Here is a 19,105-nt window from a genome sequence, read left to right as displayed (position 1 = left end):
TCTTTTTTTTTTTTCTTTTGTCTTTTAATACAACTTGTGAGTTGCTGGATGGTGTTTGATTTGGTTGAATTATATTCATAAAAAGATAATAATTTTATTTATTTCATAAACAAGTTAACAATTTCCTAACTCAAACCTAGTAAGCTGGGAAGCACTAAAGGACATGGTTCGAAGGTTGTACGTGATCCTATATCCTACCCTACCTTGTGAGACGGTTACTTATGAAAACGCTCGCTTGGCAGATATTTGCTCATTCTTCATGGGCGGCTTTGGTTTCGTATGTTTAATTAAGGATTTGGTATAATGGCCAATCGAAAAGTTGAACAAGAACAAACAGAAAAGCATGTTCACTGCATACAGATTCCAAGGGTTTGCTTTGCTTTGGGTTAGTAGCGAGACAAATTGAACAAATTGCACAGATTACAGATTTCTTCACTATTTCTTTTCCAGGAGCAGCATCACTACTAAGATTCTGCAAACATCCATATCTTCCAAAAATACCAGATTCACCCACATGAAATGGTAATGGTAGCCACCAAAGCGGAGCTCCATATATACACGTGAAACCGTGAAACACAAGAAAAATCCACAAAGGACATGGTCAACAACACTACTATAACACTCCATATTTAGTTCCTCTATATTGATTTGCAAGTCCTAAAGTTAACGAGTAATTCCAAGACCTATTACCTAGCAGAGTCGTCACCTCTCTTTCCATGTAATCCTAACAAATTACAATCATAAACTAGTAACCCCCTCCATATTCACAAGGTTTCTGCTGCTTTATGTGAGTGTAAGTTCGTCTAGCTTGTAACAGCTTCCTGTTCCTGCAGGAATACCACCAAATTCCAGGTCTAATCAGATAAACTCGAGAACAAGATTCATGCAAATGTGGAGACTGCAGAGGGAGCAAAATATTTGTTGCGAACACGTAACTTTTGAGATTGCATATGTAGAGTGCAATTGCAAGAATTTCTATTAGCACATTCACTAGAGTGATGGCATAAAATATCAACAGCATAAACAATGGGGAAAGTTGAAAACAAAACATTACCATTTCCAATAATTAAGATCAATCATGAGGGGGCGATCCCAGCACAGAACCACAAACAGACGCATATGACATTGTATCTTCTTTTGATACGGCCACAAAGTTCAGTGGTGTAGTAGACAATCTTCTCATTTCCTTGAAATATCCATTTTGCCGCCCAGAGTAAGATCGGGGTGTTAAGAGCTCAGGAGTTCCACTGCCAACTGAATTCCGACGAGGTGTAGGAGTCATGGATCCATTCCCATTTGAGCGATATCCATTTGGCTTCCTAAAGCTGGTACTTTTTCTAGGACTAGGTCTAGACCCATACATGGCTTCTTTCTCTGTGAGGAGCAGATCTTGGAGCTTCTTTTGGTCCTATAAATGAAAAGAACGTTAAAGAAATCATCCATAAGATCATTTCAAAACATAGTTAGGCCATAAGTTAAACAAAAGAAACTACGCCCGTTTCTGTGGTTCTAGCTCCCGGCCAATATGGGCTCCCAGTAATTGTTGTCTACTTTAATGTCATACCATTGTTGACAACAGTTTAGTTAAATTACCCTAGATCTCTTCTTCTCCTCTTCCTTTTGCTGCCTGCTCACTTTGTAATCCTCCAGTATTGACACCAGTCGTGCCTGCAAATATTGCTATTAAAGGTCAAGACAGCGGACATCACAGAAAAATACATCCAAGAACTTTTGTTGCAAAGTAACTCACCCCATCATAAAGGAATGACATCTTTTTCTCATCTTCCCAGGCCAGCGTTTTGTTTATCAAATTGTCAACAATTGCTGGAAAGAGAACTCGTTAGCTCTACCAGTGCTGAATCCTCAGACAAAGGAGTGATTTCTAGAGAAAACAATACCTGGAATTTTGTTTACAGTCACTCTAGCTCGTTCTGCTCGTTTAAGGTTAATGTGAGCACCTCTCCCTGCACTGTACCGGTTCTCATCCTGGAATTCAATAAGAAATTTTCAAAAAAGTGTACAAACTAGAAGCCCTAGTAATCAACCATGGCATCTGAAAGATGGATTCTTGTTTATGTACATTGTACAAGAATCGAAGTTAACTTCAGAGGTATGTTAAACAAGATGAAGTGAAGTAGAAAAAGAAAAACAGCCAGAGAGAGAATAAATCATAAATTCCTAAGTATGATTCCCTTCTCGTATCATGAAATGTTGAAAACTACCAGAACTTCTCAAAGCTTACTTGATTGTAGTCTTCAAGCCAATTTTCCTCTTCACATGCAAATAGCCACCGATCTATCCTATCCATTATTTCTTTCCGGCTCAGAGCCTCTTCTTTAGCTTTGACTATCTGTGCTTCTATGTTTGCCAGAAGTTCAGATGGATCTACTAGACCTGAACAAAAACAAGATTTTTTTATACAAATTCATATATTTTCCTTGCCAATATATTTTAACATATAAGCATCTAAATAACTGGCTTTAAGACTGCGTGAAGATTCATACCAGAATCTATCAATGCATTTGATTTCTCAGCAGATGTACTTGTATCAGGTTCAATATGAGCCATTCTGCACATTTCCTCCAATTCTGACCTCCTTTTCATAACAAGTTCTTTCATTCTGCTTGCTTTCAATTCAGTGAGTCTCTCCACTTCTGCCGATGCCTGTCAAAGAGAAGAGAAGAAAGTTTACTCTCAACTTTCAAAGAATTAAAATGAAAAGATAAAGAGATTGCTATCCAACCTGTTCAATAATATCTGTTGAAAGAAAGCCTGGTTCTTGAATTTCTGGTTCTGAATTTCCAAGAATTAAAGTAATTCTTGAAAATTTACTCCTTTCTTCTCTTGATGAGTCCATCAAATTCCAAAGTTCAAGGAGTGACGCTACAATATCTTTTAGCTGCATTTTGGAAAAGGGTTATACTTATGATTCCAAAGTCAGAATCAAAAGACTTTTACAGTAGGATCAGCAATTTACCTTCTGGATTCGAGCTTTCCTTTCTGTTTTCAACTTCTGAATGGTCTGTTCTAGGCCTTCAAATGTGCTATTGCTGATGTTTGTGGACTGTTCTATGCTTGTCCTGTGCAAGCTAGGATCCACTTCACTTACAGTCTGGCCAAAATCCAAGCCAAGCACACCGCAAAGAGAATGAACCTCATTTACACATTCCAAAACCTTATGTAGGCGGTCAGACTGCCAAAACAGAAGTATACTCAACTTATCAGAATGTATAAGAAACTAATGTGATCCACATCAGTGCAAGGCATCTAGTAATGCAAACAATTTCTTATCTATGACAACTTTCTTTTTATCTAACAAATTTTGGTTATAACTTATCAGAATTAACCCACAATGTATTATCAGAAAGTAACAGTCACTTCAGCTTCAATTATGTTCAAAGCCAAATATGATTCTTAGCTAATAACAATGGAGCTGTAACCTCCTGGAAATGTCTGCGAATGAGGTCACTATTCTTATTGACACTTCAGACTAATAATTTTATCAATATTCCCCAACTTTAGCAATCTGGCTAAATTTCATTTGCACAGACTTATAACTGCAATTACACGGTAACCATTGAACCAGGGTGTCACAACTCATTATATATCAAGCAGCCACATGTAACTTGGAGAGCGAATTCATATCATAATATAATTACCTTCTCTTTTTGAAGAGTGTGAAGATGTGCTTGATATTCAGTTAGCTTTCTCACTGATAGGTCTTGTTCATCCAGGGTTAACGAACTGACTGGAGCATTGTTGAGATGGTTGTATCCGGATATCTCCCCACTGATCTTCTCAATTTGCGCCTTTATATCTGAAAATTGCTTCATTCTTTCCTCTTTCTTCACTCTTAGATCTTCCACAAGTGGTGCCACAGATGCAAGTTTCTCTTTCAATGAATTTGATCGCTTCTCCCTCTGTATCTGTAAAATTTAAGAAGAATCGGATGACCAACTTTAAAAAAAATTGGTTTGTACTTTGTTTATGTAAGAAAACCTAGCAGTATGTACATCCAACATGAAAACACGTATGTGTATGTGCACATCTACATAATTGTATGAGACAAAGAATGGAAGCTTCTAAAAGCCTGGGAAACACATCATGGAAACAGAAAAATTGGAAGAAACAAATGTGTGATCAACCAGATAAAGTCTATACATGACATTAAGTGATGGGAATCAATTCTACATCACTACCAATTTTGAAACAGTAACTAGAGATGGAATATGATTATTTGGGCACCAAACAGGACGTGATATTTCCTGCCAATTTCATGCCAATTCATGACTTGTTATCATTCTTGCCTACGTCTGATGACCTAGGAATTAAAAACATATAATTCTGGACTGATATATAGAATCACTACTAAACGGAAGCCATGCAGGTTTAAATTGGTAGAGCACAATTCAAGGAGGAATCAGAACAATGGTCAATAAATCATCATTTAACAAAGTTCCAATGGATTCCTTACCGGTGAATCAATATTGAGTTCCCCCAAAGTAGCCATTAGAGTTGCAAGCTCAGCTTCTTTGGCTGCAACAGACTGATGAAGGCGTGCCTTGGCATTGGCAGCTTCATCAACCTTCCTCCTGTAAACATCTAAGCATTCCCTCTCCAACTCCAACAGCATGCGGTCTTGGTCTGCTTCGCTCTCACCAATGTCATTCCATATTTGCTGCACTCATAAGAAAAGGCCAAACACAAAAACAGTTATTGTTGAAACGTGAATCAGTGGATTAAATTATCTTTCTCCTTTGCAACAGGGAGAGATTGACAAACTTGCAACATATAAATTGGGTCACAAACATTTTATTTGACATAGAGTAACCAAATGCTGACAGCTAAATCAAATTGAATCAGAATTTAAAACACCTTGCGTTCTTCTTTTCCTCCCATGAACTATTCAACATCAAAAATTGCATAGCAGCAACAGATCCGAAAGAAAAAAAAAAATTGAGATGGAGAAAGAAATAATGCTGAACTATGGAAGGTAGAATATAAAAATCAATAACCTAAATTTCTATCAACTGGTAATAAGAATTGAACATTTTGCAAGGAAAAAAAGTCTAAAACAATCCAAAGTAACCAAACGAAAGTCAAATCTCATACGGTCATACCCCACTTCGCATTAGGAGAAACCAAACACCAAAAGAGGAAGAGAAACAAGTTAACAGAAAACTGGTCTCAAAAATCCGATTGAAATAAAGATAGCAAAGCAAACACATTGTTCTGGAACTTTACAATTCAGCAAGACCCCGTTTTTCAAACGCACAAAAGAAACAAGACAATCAGTACAAAACAGATAACCCATCAAAATTGGCATGATTTTACAAAGAAATTCAAGAAAAATCAAGAAATTGGAGAAATCCAGTTGAAGAAAAAAAAAAAATATATATATATATATAACATAAGAAGCCACAAAATTATTCAAACAAATGTTTTATAGAAACCATGCTCAATCTACCACAGTAACGAAAAAAGAGAAACTGAGTTTGAAAACTATGGTGAACAGATCACCTCCTACGGAACTTTTTAACTTAAAAAAGGTACAAAGACATGTACTTTCTTTTCTACTTCAAATAACCAAAAAAGAGCCTAATTTATAGCTCCACTTAGACTCATTATGACACATTTTAGAGAAATAATCAGTGCTTTCTTTTTTATAGAGCAACACAACTTAAAGTTGCTGAAAACCCCATGATGAAAAAAGCAAATTTCCATACAACAGCAGAAGAAGAAGAGAAGAAGAAGAAGAACCCACACGTTATCTTCCTAGAGAAAAAAAAAAAGTTCAAGCTTTTACTCTTTAGAAGGAACAAGAAACCAAAATAGAGAAAGACCTGAAGCTCTTTGAGTAAAACATTGCAGTTGGTGCTTGTACGGACTCTGATGGTAGGACTTCCAAGAGCCAGCATTTTCCACAGATCTCTCTCACTTAGTTTCTGTTTCTCTCTCTAGAAATTGAAGTAGAAGCAAGTTTCTTGGTGGGCTTTGAAGTACCCAATAAACCAAGAGAACCCAACAAAAATGAAGCAGAGGTTGGAAGATGCAGAGGTCAAATGAAAAGGCTTACAGAAAAGAAAAGCAAGAAGGAAGAGAGTAAAAGAGAGAGTGTATTAATAAGTGTTTCTCAAGTCAAAGAGAGACCAAGAGACCAAGACAGACTTGGGCATGTCTCCATTGCCTCAAACAACCTTAGCTCTCCTAGATCTGAAGCCTTCCCTTCAGTCTTTACTACCAAGCTAGTTCCTTTAGCTCTTTTTTTTTTCTTTATCAAAATTTTCAAGAAAATGTGAAATAATGAGAAGAAGCAAAGGATCTCGGAGATGGGCTTTGAACGGAACGGAACAAAAAAGAAAAGAAAAAATAAACAACAGAAAGAGGGAGAAATGATTAGGGTAAAGATTCAGACTTTAGTGAAAGAAAGAGAAAATTATTGGCAATGGACTTACTATTTAGTAATAAGCAAAAAAGAAAACCAAAAGCAATTATTAAATAATAAAGAAGATGACCATCTATGGGCTTGAGGTTAGGCTAGAATGCGCAAGTGTATTGCAGGTGGATCTGATCCTGCGCGCGCCACATTAGCCTAAATTATTTCTTGTGTTTCTCTCTTTTTTTTTTTAAATATGTACTTTAATTCTTCTCTCTGTCTCTCTCTCTTTCTCTCTGGAATTGACTCGTGTGAGACAGTAGGAGGGAGAAAGCACTGCATCTGTTTTTGCGCGTGGAGTTTAGTTTCCAGACAGAAATAGGAATTGGAAATTCATGGGGCACAGGCGCGTGGTGGCGGGATGAGTGCAAACTCCACAGTGACTCAACTCAGATCATAACAGCTGTGTGTGATGTTAAGTTTTAATCCATAAAAATAAAATAAAAAGAATCTAAAAGATGCTGATATTTGACATTTTAATTCCCTCCTCTGTATTTATTTATGAAATACAGACCTATATAACTTTTGAACTTTCCTTATACACATGAAAATGATATGTACTTGTATATTGTGTTCTGCAGCTGGTCAGCACCATGGTAATTTCTTTTCTTTCAAATAAAATAAAGCAGAAGCAACAAAAAAGATGCAAAATTGCTGTTGGAAACTGCTTCCTTTGATATATATTTAGCTTATAAATTGATGGTTTCCGGACTTCCAGAAATGGTTTCAGAATATTGCTTGAATTACAGGCAAAGAAGAAGGTAAGCAAGCAAGATATTTGAACTAGCACACCTTATCTTAAAAATGTTTATAATGTGGTAAGCTTTACATACTCCAGACCAGTGGGTCACTGTCGTCGAGTAAGACATTCACCCCCGAATTTGCAAATATTTACATCGTACTAGCTTGTTGTACATACAATATGCACCTGAAGGTAATTTATAATTAACCTATGTGCCTTGCATTGCACCAAATCAAATGGTTTGGTTGCTTTTGCTTATAGGAAAAACAATACATCGATATGGTTGGTATGTCTGTCAGAAACTCAGAAACACAGAAACACAGAAATACTTCCAACGACAGCCTTTATGTACTCGGCTGATTGATTGGTATGAGTTATTACATTATCATTGAGATGGACACACTTGAACTAAGTTCATAAATTATGAATGCAACCTTTGACATGGACTAGCTCCAAACTCCAAAAATATAAATAAAAATTCAGCGTTTCTCTGTACATAATTAAATGACATAACATATATAAATAATTAAAGTCCATGCGCACGCACGAGTGCGGAAAACGTAAGATTGGTTGGGGCTTTGCATGTGTATTATGCTTGTGTTGTGGCTGCTTTGCTGTGTTTTGGTTCAGGGTTCTTAGATTAGATTTGGGTCTACAAAATAACTTTGTTCAGAAGATAAAGAATACGTTTTTCCCCAAGAGCAAGAGCCATATTTTATTAGTAATAAAAACAACAGGAACTGCATGCATAGGAAAGTTCTAATGTATGAAACCCAGAAAGTACCTGCGTAGTAGAGTAGGGATCTAATATATTATCACCAGATCTGCATATCTAATCTAACAAACCAAAAATGATTGACGTCTGATCTACCTGCATAATTACCAGTTATATATGTCATTAAACAAAATTATCACATATGGCTAAGAATTATTAGTCAGTTTGGTGGATTAGGTTCCAATAATTTATAATTTAAATGAATCGATTTTAATTAATAGCTCAAACTCAAAGTGTTGTGCTATCCTGTGATGGATGCTGAGAGATAAAGAAAGAGTATAGTAGTTGGTACTGGGTACCTACCACCAGCGACCGTCAAACAAGGCAACAGAACAGTGACAAAGAAACTATAGCTGGACATGAAAATTAAAAATTGTATGACAATGGACCCAACCCAACACTGTTTTTCAAAATGGATTGGAGTGATTGATCATAACAATGATAGAAAGAAAATGCCATTGCCAATTTGCCATGCCATCTTGTTTATCTCTTTCACCACCAAATTTCTCATGTTACCTTACTTACTGGTCCCTCAGCTCCTACTTGTTTTTCATTTCTCCATCACAGCTAGCAACTTGATCAATTACTTTTCCAACACTAACACTGATTAATTTCTATTCTTTCTTTATACCACTCAATCACCCAACCCCTGCTTACGCTTTTGTCTTTGTTTTGAAATGACAAAAAGAAAAAAATAATTATTTCCATCATTTGGTCTGCCAAGATGATATAATATTTAACGTGTTTATATATGAAGCGAGCGCGAGCTACCCTGCATAATTGCATCATTTTTGAATGCATAGAAAAATCATTAAAGTAAGAATTATCTCAAAAACTATCCCATTTTGGGATAATATATCTAGTTCTTGTGTTGAGTGACCTACGCATTTCCTTTTGCAGTGCTCCTACAGCCAGCCCTGTTCTATCTATCCATAACAATTGTCTAGTCTAGTTGTTGATTTCAACGCTGGAGGAGTCCTTGAATAAAATAAATTATAAGAACGAAAGCGCACCCCACCTACCAAAGAAAAAAAAGGTTTGTCATTTCGTAAAGGTACGATAAGTAGGAATAATATAATCCAAGCGACTCTGCTGCTGCCCAAATAAAAGCTTTTCACGTCAGATAGATGGATAAGTGAGGAAAAAGTGCCTAAAAAATAACATGAAAATCGATCTCTGTGTGGAATCTTGTTATTTTCATACATCCCATCTTTTAAAAAAATATTAGTTCTACCACTTTCGTTAATTAGGCAACAAGAATAAAAACTACATACTTGTAATACATGTATAGAGATGGACCAGCGGCTCACTGCTAACAACACTAATATTGTTTTCAATTTAATTACCTATCAAACTTAATATATGTGGGGTTTTATAAAAAGACTCAGTGATATTAATAATAGAACCATTCAATATATTTTATATTTTATTTAATTATATTTTCTACGTGAGATTCATATTCTTCAACAGACAGACTGTAGTGCTGAAGTTGGTAAAGAGGTACACTAGTACACTGCCGAATGATGATGACGGTAATTAGGCTACCAAACAAGTCTTGGGCATTTTCTCTGCAACTTTCCTGCTATGTACAAAGTTACTAACCACGAGCCACATGGAGACATATATATTATTATTAGGTAAAATATAAAGGAAAGGGAGATTGAAAAAGGAGAAAAAGATGAAAGTCATTACAAAAGCCAATTGCTAGCGCCTTCCTTGTCCACAAAAAAAGTTGATAAAAATCAGAGCTAGTGCCTACCCTTGAAGGAAATAAAGGAGAAAAAAGAAAGAGAATTGATAGATTATATGGTTGTTGGGTGGGGAATACTAGTACGATTATGCCCTAAATGAATGTGACTGTGGGGTTAGTTGCTTGGATTTATTAGCCGACACAATTAATGGGAATGTGGCCTTAAACAGCCTTGAGGGCGATGCCCCATACTTGTTTAATTAAGGATTAACATGACTCAATTATCATCCATCCATCATTATGATATAACTCAAGCACATACAATACAATCAATTTCTCTAACCGTGGAGTTAGAAAAAAGGTTGTTAGCATTTCTTATAAAACAAAATGTGTGCTCTCACTGCTCGTAGTTGTGTTTTGTTTTGTAGCTATTTTTTTTTTTATCAATTCATGTTGAAGCAATGGTTTACATGGCATGAAATCAAGGTTGAAAACCAATAAACTCCTTTTTTTAATTTTTATTTTCTTTATGAAATAACTTCGTTTGTTTATTTCATAGGGAATAATGTAGCATATTTAATAGTCTCTGTATTGGTTTTTGGTAGCCATTCACCTAGCACATGCAATAGCAGAAATTCATAATTACTTGTTCCTTCCTGAAACAAAGACATTAAAGTGAACCATCATTTAAGGTTGAGATTCGTACAAGCATGATTGTTAATTGTGGTAATTTCGATCATGAATAGGTATATATGACATCCAATGTTTCATAATGTCAACCTCGAAGTGGAAATTATTGTCATTATTCGAATTTGGCTGCGGGGAAGCTGTTATATATAACTGCATCTGCATGCATCATAAGTTCATAACCTAAAAATAAACGAAAAGAGAAGAGGGCAGAGATGAAGGACATTATTATACTGCTATTGCATCAATAAAATGGTCTAAATTTGCAAGACTCAGAATACAAAATGATAAACAACAAAAAATCATATGTTGACTGTAACCTTAATATATTATACTGAAATTATGAAGTGTTTTAATGTAATATAATATGATTGGTTCGTATTAAGTCCAATTAGCTATAATCACATGAATTATTCGTATTTAAGTCCAAGCCCACTTGACCTAACGGTATTCTTTACGGTTTGCTAATTTTCACAAAACCAAATTATACATAAATATTCCAACAAATTATTTATATTCAAGTATTTAATCAAAGACTCCACCAAACTCAATATTACAATAGAAAACAGCATACCGATAGTTCAATTCAATATGGACGAGCAAATCCACAAGGGGACAACTTGAAGCACTATTTTAGCATCTCTCTTGTTTTCAAATGGGACCCCACCCCACCCCAACAAAGAGAAAGTAGGGGCATCGACTGAAATCAATCAAATGGCCGTGTGCGTCTAAAAGTACTTTCTTGTGTGCTAATATGAAGAAGAAAAGAAAAGGCCCCTCTTTCTTTACATCATTTCAACTTTTCCTATCCCTTTATCGACCTATATTCGTATTGGATTCCAACACAAGCACTTTCTTTTCTTGTGTGTCGTTTTGTTCATCAACCAAAATTTCAATGCAATATCTCCAAGACAAGCAAGTGAAATCCTATTTGATGTACAAAACCAGACACGTTGCCCTGTTCTCAGCCTTGAGATTGAGAGAGAAACTTATATCTAGCAAGAAACATCCAATACATGCTTAAGAATGTCTCTGACTATCTCTAGAATATCCTCTTCTTCGCAACCTGTTACGAACTTGACTGCATAAGAAAAATTATTTCAATTAGTACACTACTCTGTGTCAAGCTGTCAACCAACCAAGCAATCCAGACAGAAACCTAAAATGACAAATCCCAATCCCCTGTTTAACATTTGTTTGCCACTTTGAAATCAGACCGTAGAGAGCTTGCAAAATGTTCCACCCATCGTTGATCAAAGCACCAATAAAAGGGAGGTGACAACTTGATGGAAGGTTTAACAACATCTGTGCAATGCTAGAACAGTCCTAGCACTTGTCAAATGTCAAGAAGTAAACACAGCCCGCTGCCTACCTACCTAACGGGGGATGCTATGCTACAATGAGGGGGATTTTGGTGAGGGGTTCAATCCAACCATCCAATCATTAAAAAGGTTTAAGTCCAATATTTTCTCTCTTATTGGATTAGTGGGATTGAACCCCTCCCACAACCCCCTCATTATAGCATTCCACCTACCTAATACCTTGTCTACACTTAACCATATGAGCAAAGGCCCACTAAATTGATGATAGATATGGCCGGTGGTCAAAAGATCAAACAAGGCTGTGGAATGGGAGATGGCTGGACTGCTGAGGGACAAATAGTCAGTGTACAAAGGCAAAAGACCAAAGAGGGTGTCAATCTCAATCTTTACATCCATTTCTTCTCTCGTAAGAACTAGGGGATAAAGTGACTACTTGGGGGCTCAACACCAGCAAGAGCAAGCACTCTAAACTTACAACCTACTTGAGATGTATGGCCAATAAAATCTCATGCCCAATTGCCACGACTTAAGTAGGAGAAGGGAGACCGAAAACTTAGGTATAGAAAAAGGAAGAAAAGAAGAGTGCAACGTATCAGTTTCTAACTGAGATAACGATGGGTTGTATATTTCACATGAATTAGCTATTACCAAGGATATATCTCACGACAGGGCATTTGTTACAAGTCTGAAATACACAAAAGCAGCAAACTGAGTGTTCTGGTGGAACTGGAAGAACTGTATAGCCTTGTCTACAAATATACCATAGATTCCCAAATCAGCAGTCCTTAACATGCCACTAGTTAATACTATTATACTGTATGCACGCATCATGGTAACTTTAGAATTTTCAATCATATTTTACAAACTTGTTAGTATCTGCTAGATAGTTTGTGGGCAGAAGATAAACAATGAATATGTCAAGCAGTTCTAGCAATTATGTGTAGATTTGAACCAATGGATTTGAAGAAAAAAAAACACTAAAAAGCACATCAAGAACACAAGAAAACTTACCCCAGGGAACAACAGGAAATTCCCACGTCTGTTTAGGAACGGTGATGACATATGAAGCAACCTGCAAAACAATATAAAATCAAAATAAGATAACAAAAATCAGAATTGGCTATATTTACTAGTATTAAGGTTCAATCTTATTTAACATGCCAAGATTGATGCAGCAAGAGAATGAGGATTAGTATAGAGCATGGATGTCTCCTTTTCATAAATCAGATCCATGATGTCCATGCCTGCTTCAAAGTTCACAAGTTCCCCAACCTTTGCCACTCCCCTGAACTCAAAAATCCAGGAAAGATGTATTGGAGTTTGGAATGAAGCTAGTAAACCTGAAAACAAGCAGATCATGAATGGATGGAACTAACAGTAATGAAAACTTACTTGAATTGAAGTAAAAGCTCCTCAAAGTATACAAAAACACTATTGTTCATACCAATCTCAAAATTCACTACCTTGGATTAAGAATAGGTAGCTCTTAGTGCAATAGTAAATAATTAAAATGAACGAAAAGAAAAGAAATTCCAGAGCTTATGAGTGTACCTGCATTAAGACCACCTCCTACAAAACAACTTGATCAATCACAGTGTGACATGAAAAACGGAAATGTAAAGCAGTTATTGGAATCTTAATATAAGAATTGGCAAAGAGCCATTTACAAATTACATCAACCTCATAATTATAAGAATTGGCTTACTGCTTCCAAGTAATCTCGAATGGTGTAGTGTTGTTCCTTGATAATGTTGTCCCCCAAAGACTTGAATATTTTCACAGACAAACAAGGAGAAGTGTGTATCTATAAATAATATAAAACATGGCAATATGGACACAGAGATTAGAATGTCAAGTTTATAAAAAAGAAAAAAAAAATTGCAGGAGACACTAGTATGATTCAGAACCTACTTTGGTTGAAATCCATAGAGAAACAAGCGCAAACAACTGCAAATTGCTCTCTCTCAGGGGTTGTAAAAGCCAGTTTTCCACGTCATTGCCTTGTTCCTCCAATCTTTATATATACAAGCAAGTCAAGCGAAGTGAAAAAGTAATAATAATAAACCAAAAAATGATTAATTTTACTAAAAAAACAAAAAATGAAACAAATTAAGATGAAGTTACCTGGAAAAACAACGAGGGTAGAATCTATGAGCAAAAATTGACAATGCGGTATATTTCACGGTCGGAGCAACTTGGAGTTTCTAAATTTTACATTTCCGATGATAATTTGAGGAATTAAGAGGATAAAATCAATTCATGTATAAAAATAAAGCAAATTCAGATAAATTCAGATAAAAGACTGACGTACGTGAGCAGATTGGATGAGCAAGTCTACGAGGCGGGCTCGCAGAGGCAGAGCCGACGAAGCGCACCCTCTCTGCATCTCTACGCCTCTGGAATTTGGAATTTGGAATTTGGCTTTGGCTTTGGCTTTGCTGAATCAATCAAAGCGCCATTTTTTGAAATTGGGACATTTTTATTCTGGATCCTAACTGGAACCTCTTAATCATGACCGTTCCCATCATATTGAACGGTCAAAGATTGCTTTTATCTTGTCTTTTTTTTTTCCCTTGAATACACTAACAGAAGAGACGACGTCGTAAAAGCCAAAATTTAGTATTTTTTTTATTTTTTTTATTTTGGTTTGAGCCTTTTTCTTTGGGTTGAACGGCGGGCCGAAGCCCAAATAAGCAAAAGACAAACTCACATAGCACGCGCAAGGAGTTTCAAAAAGGTGCAAACCGCAACAAAAATTGTGGCCCAAAGTGATCGTAACTAAGATTTTTTTCATTAAAAAATTTTATATAAGCAATAATCTAAAATTTAAGTGTAAGCTCACTACCTTGGATTGGAGGTACGGAAAGGGGGAACTCGAACTTGGGTGTAAGAGGACAAGCTCACTACTTTGGAAAACTGACCTAACTCACGTTTGACGTAAACTAACATTGTTAAGTGAATATCAACGGAGAATGGGTGAGGGTTATTTTGGGAATCATGAAAGTTGAATTCTATACAATTGGATAGATTAGCTAGTTGCAATGCTTCAGTTAATTTAGAAATGAATTATTATGGCGATACGTATCTGTGTTTTTCTAGTTCTCTTATTTAAGTGCATTATTTGTGTTCCAAAATAAATCGCATGCGCATGTGTGGAGTTGGTAGACCACAAACAAAGAACCACATAATTTATTTCGGAACAAGTTGTGGTTATTAAATCATATCTTTGGTATATCTGCTATATTGAAACGAAGATCAGATGGATGATGGATCTTCCACTTAGAAAATGGCTGAGAGAATGATTTTCCCACTGTCCCACTAGAAACCATGGCCTCACCACTTTGTTCATATATCCAAACTGCCCAATCATATACCATCATCATATTCATATGGTTCGATCACTTTCTTTTCTTTTCTTTTTTTATTTTTTTTTATTTTTATAATTAAAAAAAAAATGAGACCTAAAAATAATTTTGATGCACTTTGATTCCTGGGTTGCACTAAACATTGGGAAAGTTGGATTAAAAATATAGGGCATGCGATACATGGGTGCATGGGGGTTAGCTTACAACACCCTGGTCCCTGGTGGGGAGCACGAGCATCGTATATTGATATCTGCAATTACATTTGTATCAGCATCTGTATTATTAGATTAGTTATACTGCTTGTTGAACCAAAACAAAACCTTCATTCATTTATATAAAATTCGAGCGAAAGCGAAAGGATGCCTCAGACAGCTTTTCACAAAACCAACTTTCACTGTACATTCATCCGCCGAGTTATACAACCAAAATAATTAAGTGCTTGTTTATGTATATAATAACTCAAATTTTGAAGCTTGATGATCTGGTGCTACCTTTACATAGAAAATCATCGGCGGAGGATACTTGAAACTGGCTTGAAATTTTGTCTAACCTTTGTGATAGAAAAAAGCTGTGGTATCCTCTCAATGTTCGCAAAACCCCAACTTCAGCTGTAAATATTGCCTTCACAGGCCTGTGGTCTGACAATTTTGATGTACCTCTACCATATTCATGTTGCTTCAATCCTTTTCCGCACCAAATTATCCGATCACACCTAAAAGACACCAAGAATGAATTAATATATATGTTCATTAATTAATAATCATGAATTTAATTAGTGACTTGCAGATTAATTATATCTAATAATTAATTGAGCACTGAAAATTACCATGCAGGAGCGCGCCTCTTTTCACCTTTGTTTCCAGGACGACATCCGTAGTATACATTAGAATTTGGACAATATTTGTAAGTGGGAGCAAATTGAATCGCCCCTTCATGCCAACCTTCAAGTACTTGACCCTCTTTCAGCTCCATCATCAGCTTCATTAATAATCCCAATCAAAATTAATTATTCATGTCAAATCTTGGGTGTGAGATCAATTAAGTAAATTAGCATTAATATTGTAATTAAGAATATAGTATAATTAAGTAATTGTTTGACTACCTGATCGTGTTTTAGTAAGGCATTCCATTCTCTTCTCTCCACTAATGATCGCGTCATTGCTTCTGGAAGGGAAATTCTATAATTCAAATCTCCCAGGAAAATTACTCGACTGCAATATTAATATTGAACCACGCATAATTAGTCGCCTAGTTGAGAATATATATATAAGTAACTAGTTTAGCTTGCTAGCTAGGGTTTGTATAATATTAACTTTCTAATTACATATTAAGTCAACTACTTTAAAATAAAAAATCATAATGTTAATGACAATATAGATAGTTTACTGTTTAATTAAGACTTAGGGTTTGGCTGCTCTTAATTTGTCACGACAAATTCAAAGTTGAAAAGAAACAATAATGGTGCTTCAGCTTACTTGTACATTCTTGTCTTATTTTCATGTACCTACGTTGATTCAGGAGACTAATATTACATATATGTATAAATAAACTAACCACACATAACGAATTTGTTTGGACCGTTTCAAAAGTTTAGCAAACATACTCGTGATCTAGGATCTTTCGTGGCAAATCAAGCAAAGGGCCTCTAGGAAAACTTGTTCGGGACAATATATCGGCGACGTTAGAATTTCTCAGTTTCTCATCTCCTTCTCTGCTTCCTGAAGCTAGATGAGTGCACACAAAGCAGAAACTTGTTTCATGCAACCGAAATCTGACTGAGACAGAACCCTGCAAGCACACCAGAGGAAAATTATTAGTAATTAAGATAAACTAAGATTTAAGTACTGTAATATTGAATCAATATATCGGATCATAATATACTTTATTGATTTCTCAAGTAAAGTAGTTATATGCCAGAACTTGAACTTGAATATCACCATGAATGAAATACGTGTATATATAAATTTACGTACCTTATTTCCAAGGCATCCCATGATGCCACAGCCAACGCAAGAGACATTTGGATGCCGAATAAAGGGACGAATATTACTTCGAACCCAAACTGATATTAATATCCCCACCATTTGCTTACTTATGATACAGTGGAATTCGAATTCCCGTGGATTATTGCTGCTTTCGATAATATTTGGGTTTCCATCATGATCATGTTTGTCGTGCTTCAAATTGTCTTGAGAGTAGTAGTGTGTTTTCTTGTTCAAAGCTTCTCTGATCAAGGAATTCCATTTCATGCAGATGCTACTATTCTCAGATCCCAGAACGTTGGAGGCTTTCAAAGGAACAATTTCTTGAAACCTGAACACATTGAAAGGTCTTCTTAACATAACAACTAATTGTGTGTCTCTATATATATATCCAACTTTGGAAATTTCGTACGTACCCGAAAACATAGATGTCACAGGATGTGTCAATCCAATCCTTGATGTTCAAATCTTGTTGTGGTTCCTCCCCGCCAACATTCCATGTACTAACAAAAACCCTTCATGAAGAGAAAACCAAATTATACGAATGAGATAAGAATACATTAATTAACAAGAAACGTACAAATTTAAGTATTCATGGTGGACCTGGGGAAAGAAATATCGAATTGGTAATTACATACTTGTACTTGTGTGTGTTAGTGTCCTTGTGATGATTGAAGATGGGGGACGTAGAGTTGGAAGACGGTTGATCAAAACTTGGTGCTTCCAGCACTAATCCATCCGGACCGTCGTTTCCTGGAAAATCTGTCACAAAGTTGTTGCTTCCCAATGGCTTTCGTAGAATCTTGTTTGCCACTAATCTTGGCCACATCACCTAATTAAGGAAAACAAACCTATGTTAATTATCTTTGTATATATATGCAGGTGGATGAGGAAATTAATCAACCCGGCGCCTAAGAGATAGAGAGTAGGAGTGCTCACTTCTCCTTGCTTTCTCGCCATGTATAGACAGAGAGAGAGAGAGATGCAAAAGAGAGAGAGAGAGAGGAAGGCTAGTTTTAAATTGAAGTAGTAGATGGGAGGACAAGATCGAATTGGACAAGAGAGGTGCTACGGAAGGTAGAAGAAAAGGTCGGATAGAGAACGCCAAAACAGATAAAAAGAAAATGCAGAGATAATCATGCATGCTGTGAGAACACTGCAAGTTGGGCTGGAGGAGTTGCTCTTAACTAAAGCGACGTGGATGGTTTCAAGGGTAGATAATGCAACAACCGATAAAAAGAAGGCTACATTGCTTGTCGACGAACATATAATATAAATATATATATAAATATATAAGAGCTAGTTATAGCTTTATATTGGGGAGAGAGAGAGAGAGAGAGATTAATGAGGAAACACGGGTCTCTACAGGCATGAATATTTCTGTTTCTTAAGGCATGGATATCTTATGTTTTACAGAATTGTTTAAGCCATGGTGCATGCAAGTGGGGGGTGGTCCAATATTGCCGATATACATATTGGAAAACAGATGAGCAACAGAAAATTAACTCTCTCTCTCTCTCTTTCTCTCTCTCTTTTTTATCTGACTATCCAAATGTCCACATCGTGGACACCCTTATGCTTCTAATTAATCCCCACCATCCCTCTATTTCCCGATCACAGCAGCTAGCTAGTATTTTATTTTCTATTTTTCATCTCTACCCGCAGAAAGCTCACGTAATAACCTTGAAAAGAGATCATTTATTACTCATAATGGAATTCTCCATGTCAACTTTGCCCCAATTTTGGAATATCTTCCAATTGTAAATCTCTCGCACAGGTCAACGTACGTGCGAGTGTATTTGGTGAAGCAGCTGACTGATTTGGGTTGGCCTAGCTAGAAAACTTAAGCCTTTGACAAGACACTGTATATATTGACTGCTGAAGTGGATGCCTAGCTTATTAGCTAGTAGGCTTGGAGAGCAAGGCACTAGAAACTTAAGCCTTTGATTGACAAGACACTAGATGAAAAAACTTATTGGCTCCTAATTTTGCACAGACAATCAGATCAGATGAGGATCAATCGCATTAATGTTTGTTTCATATGAAAATGAATATATATTTCTTTCACATAAAGACACCAAAAAGGAACATCCAGAAAAGTTGCAT

General features: G+C 36.1%; 3 protein-coding genes across 5 annotated transcripts; all 3 read right to left on the bottom strand.

The window, feature by feature from the left end:
* Nucleotides 1–402: 402 nt before the first annotated feature.
* On the bottom strand, nt 403–6,634 carry LOC110762740 (65-kDa microtubule-associated protein 6). Of its 2 annotated transcripts, none has more exons than XM_021965417.2 (12): nt 5,844–6,634; nt 4,475–4,678; nt 3,660–3,926; nt 2,978–3,193; nt 2,744–2,899; nt 2,505–2,664; nt 2,243–2,394; nt 1,899–1,986; nt 1,751–1,824; nt 1,594–1,668; nt 1,055–1,408; nt 403–827 (listed from the first exon to the last, which is right to left on the bottom strand). In XM_021965417.2, the coding sequence occupies exons 1-11, from the start codon at nt 5,916–5,918 to the stop codon at nt 1,073–1,075; spliced, it is 1,803 nt and encodes a 600-aa protein (XP_021821109.1). In that variant the 5' UTR covers nt 5,919–6,634; the 3' UTR covers nt 403–827; nt 1,055–1,072. The 2 variants fall into 2 exon arrangements, with proteins under 2 accessions (XP_021821109.1, XP_021821111.2); XM_021965419.2 differs by lacking the exon at nt 5,844–6,634 and adding an exon at nt 4,876–5,067.
* A 3,729-nt stretch (nt 6,635–10,363) lies between these two features.
* On the bottom strand, nt 10,364–14,126 carry CYCJ18 (cyclin J18). Of its 2 annotated transcripts, none has more exons than XM_088253706.1 (9): nt 13,964–14,126; nt 13,777–13,856; nt 13,564–13,666; nt 13,358–13,456; nt 13,204–13,221; nt 13,045–13,115; nt 12,814–12,937; nt 12,664–12,724; nt 10,364–10,513 (listed from the first exon to the last, which is right to left on the bottom strand). In XM_088253706.1, the coding sequence occupies exons 1-9, from the start codon at nt 14,036–14,038 to the stop codon at nt 10,446–10,448; spliced, it is 699 nt and encodes a 232-aa protein (XP_088109832.1). In that variant the 5' UTR covers nt 14,039–14,126; the 3' UTR covers nt 10,364–10,445. The 2 variants fall into 2 exon arrangements, with proteins under 2 accessions (XP_088109832.1, XP_021821069.1); XM_021965377.2 differs by lacking the exon at nt 10,364–10,513 and adding an exon at nt 10,898–11,411 and having other exon boundaries at nt 13,964–14,125.
* A 1,186-nt stretch (nt 14,127–15,312) lies between these two features.
* Nucleotides 15,313–18,190, bottom strand: LOC110762773 (DNAse I-like superfamily protein). Its single transcript, XM_021965458.2, has 8 exons — nt 17,939–18,190; nt 17,638–17,831; nt 17,416–17,514; nt 16,991–17,330; nt 16,621–16,805; nt 16,120–16,228; nt 15,844–15,995; nt 15,313–15,729 (listed from the first exon to the last, which is right to left on the bottom strand). The coding sequence occupies exons 1-8, from the start codon at nt 17,957–17,959 to the stop codon at nt 15,477–15,479; spliced, it is 1,353 nt and encodes a 450-aa protein (XP_021821150.1). The 5' UTR covers nt 17,960–18,190; the 3' UTR covers nt 15,313–15,476.
* Between the last annotated feature and the right edge of the window lie 915 nt (nt 18,191–19,105).

Source organism: Prunus avium, chromosome 1 (genome assembly GCF_965620075.1).
Source record: "Prunus avium chromosome 1, drPruAviu1.hap1.1, whole genome shotgun sequence".
Taxonomy (NCBI): Eukaryota; Viridiplantae; Streptophyta; class Magnoliopsida; order Rosales; family Rosaceae; genus Prunus; species Prunus avium.
The sequence above is the reverse complement of the archived record's forward strand: the minus strand, read 5'-3'. Positions and strand labels throughout refer to the sequence as shown.

Bases quoted from the DNA above. Each gene is read 5' to 3' on its own strand.
- CYCJ18 (XM_021965377.2), bottom strand. From the start codon at position 14,038: ATGCAGAGAGGGTGCGCTTCGTCGGCTCTGCCTCTGCGAGCCCGCCTC. The intron at 13,667-13,776 runs GTAACTTCATCT...GTATATATAAAG, and splicing joins TACCCTCGTTGTTTTTCCAG to ATTGGAGGAACAAGGCAATG. The intron at 13,457-13,563 runs GTAGGTTCTGAA...TATTATTTATAG, and splicing joins CTCTATGGATTTCAACCAAA to ATACACACTTCTCCTTGTTT.
- LOC110762773 (XM_021965458.2), bottom strand. From the start codon at position 17,959: ATGGCGAGAAAGCAAGGAGAA. The intron at 17,515-17,637 runs GTATGTAATTAC...CTCTTCATGAAG, and splicing joins ACTAACACACACAAGTACAA to GGTTTTTGTTAGTACATGGA. The intron at 15,730-15,843 runs GTAATTTTCAGT...GGTGTCTTTTAG, and splicing joins AAGAGGCGCGCTCCTGCATG to GTGTGATCGGATAATTTGGT.
- LOC110762740 (XM_021965417.2), bottom strand. From the start codon at position 5,918: ATGCTGGCTCTTGGAAGTCCTACCATCAGAGTCCGTACAAGCACCAAC. The intron at 3,927-4,474 runs GTAAGGAATCCA...TAAATTTTACAG, and splicing joins AACTCAATATTGATTCACCG to ATACAGAGGGAGAAGCGATC. The intron at 1,987-2,242 runs GTAAGCTTTGAG...ATTGAATTCCAG, and splicing joins GGCTTGAAGACTACAATCAA to GATGAGAACCGGTACAGTGC.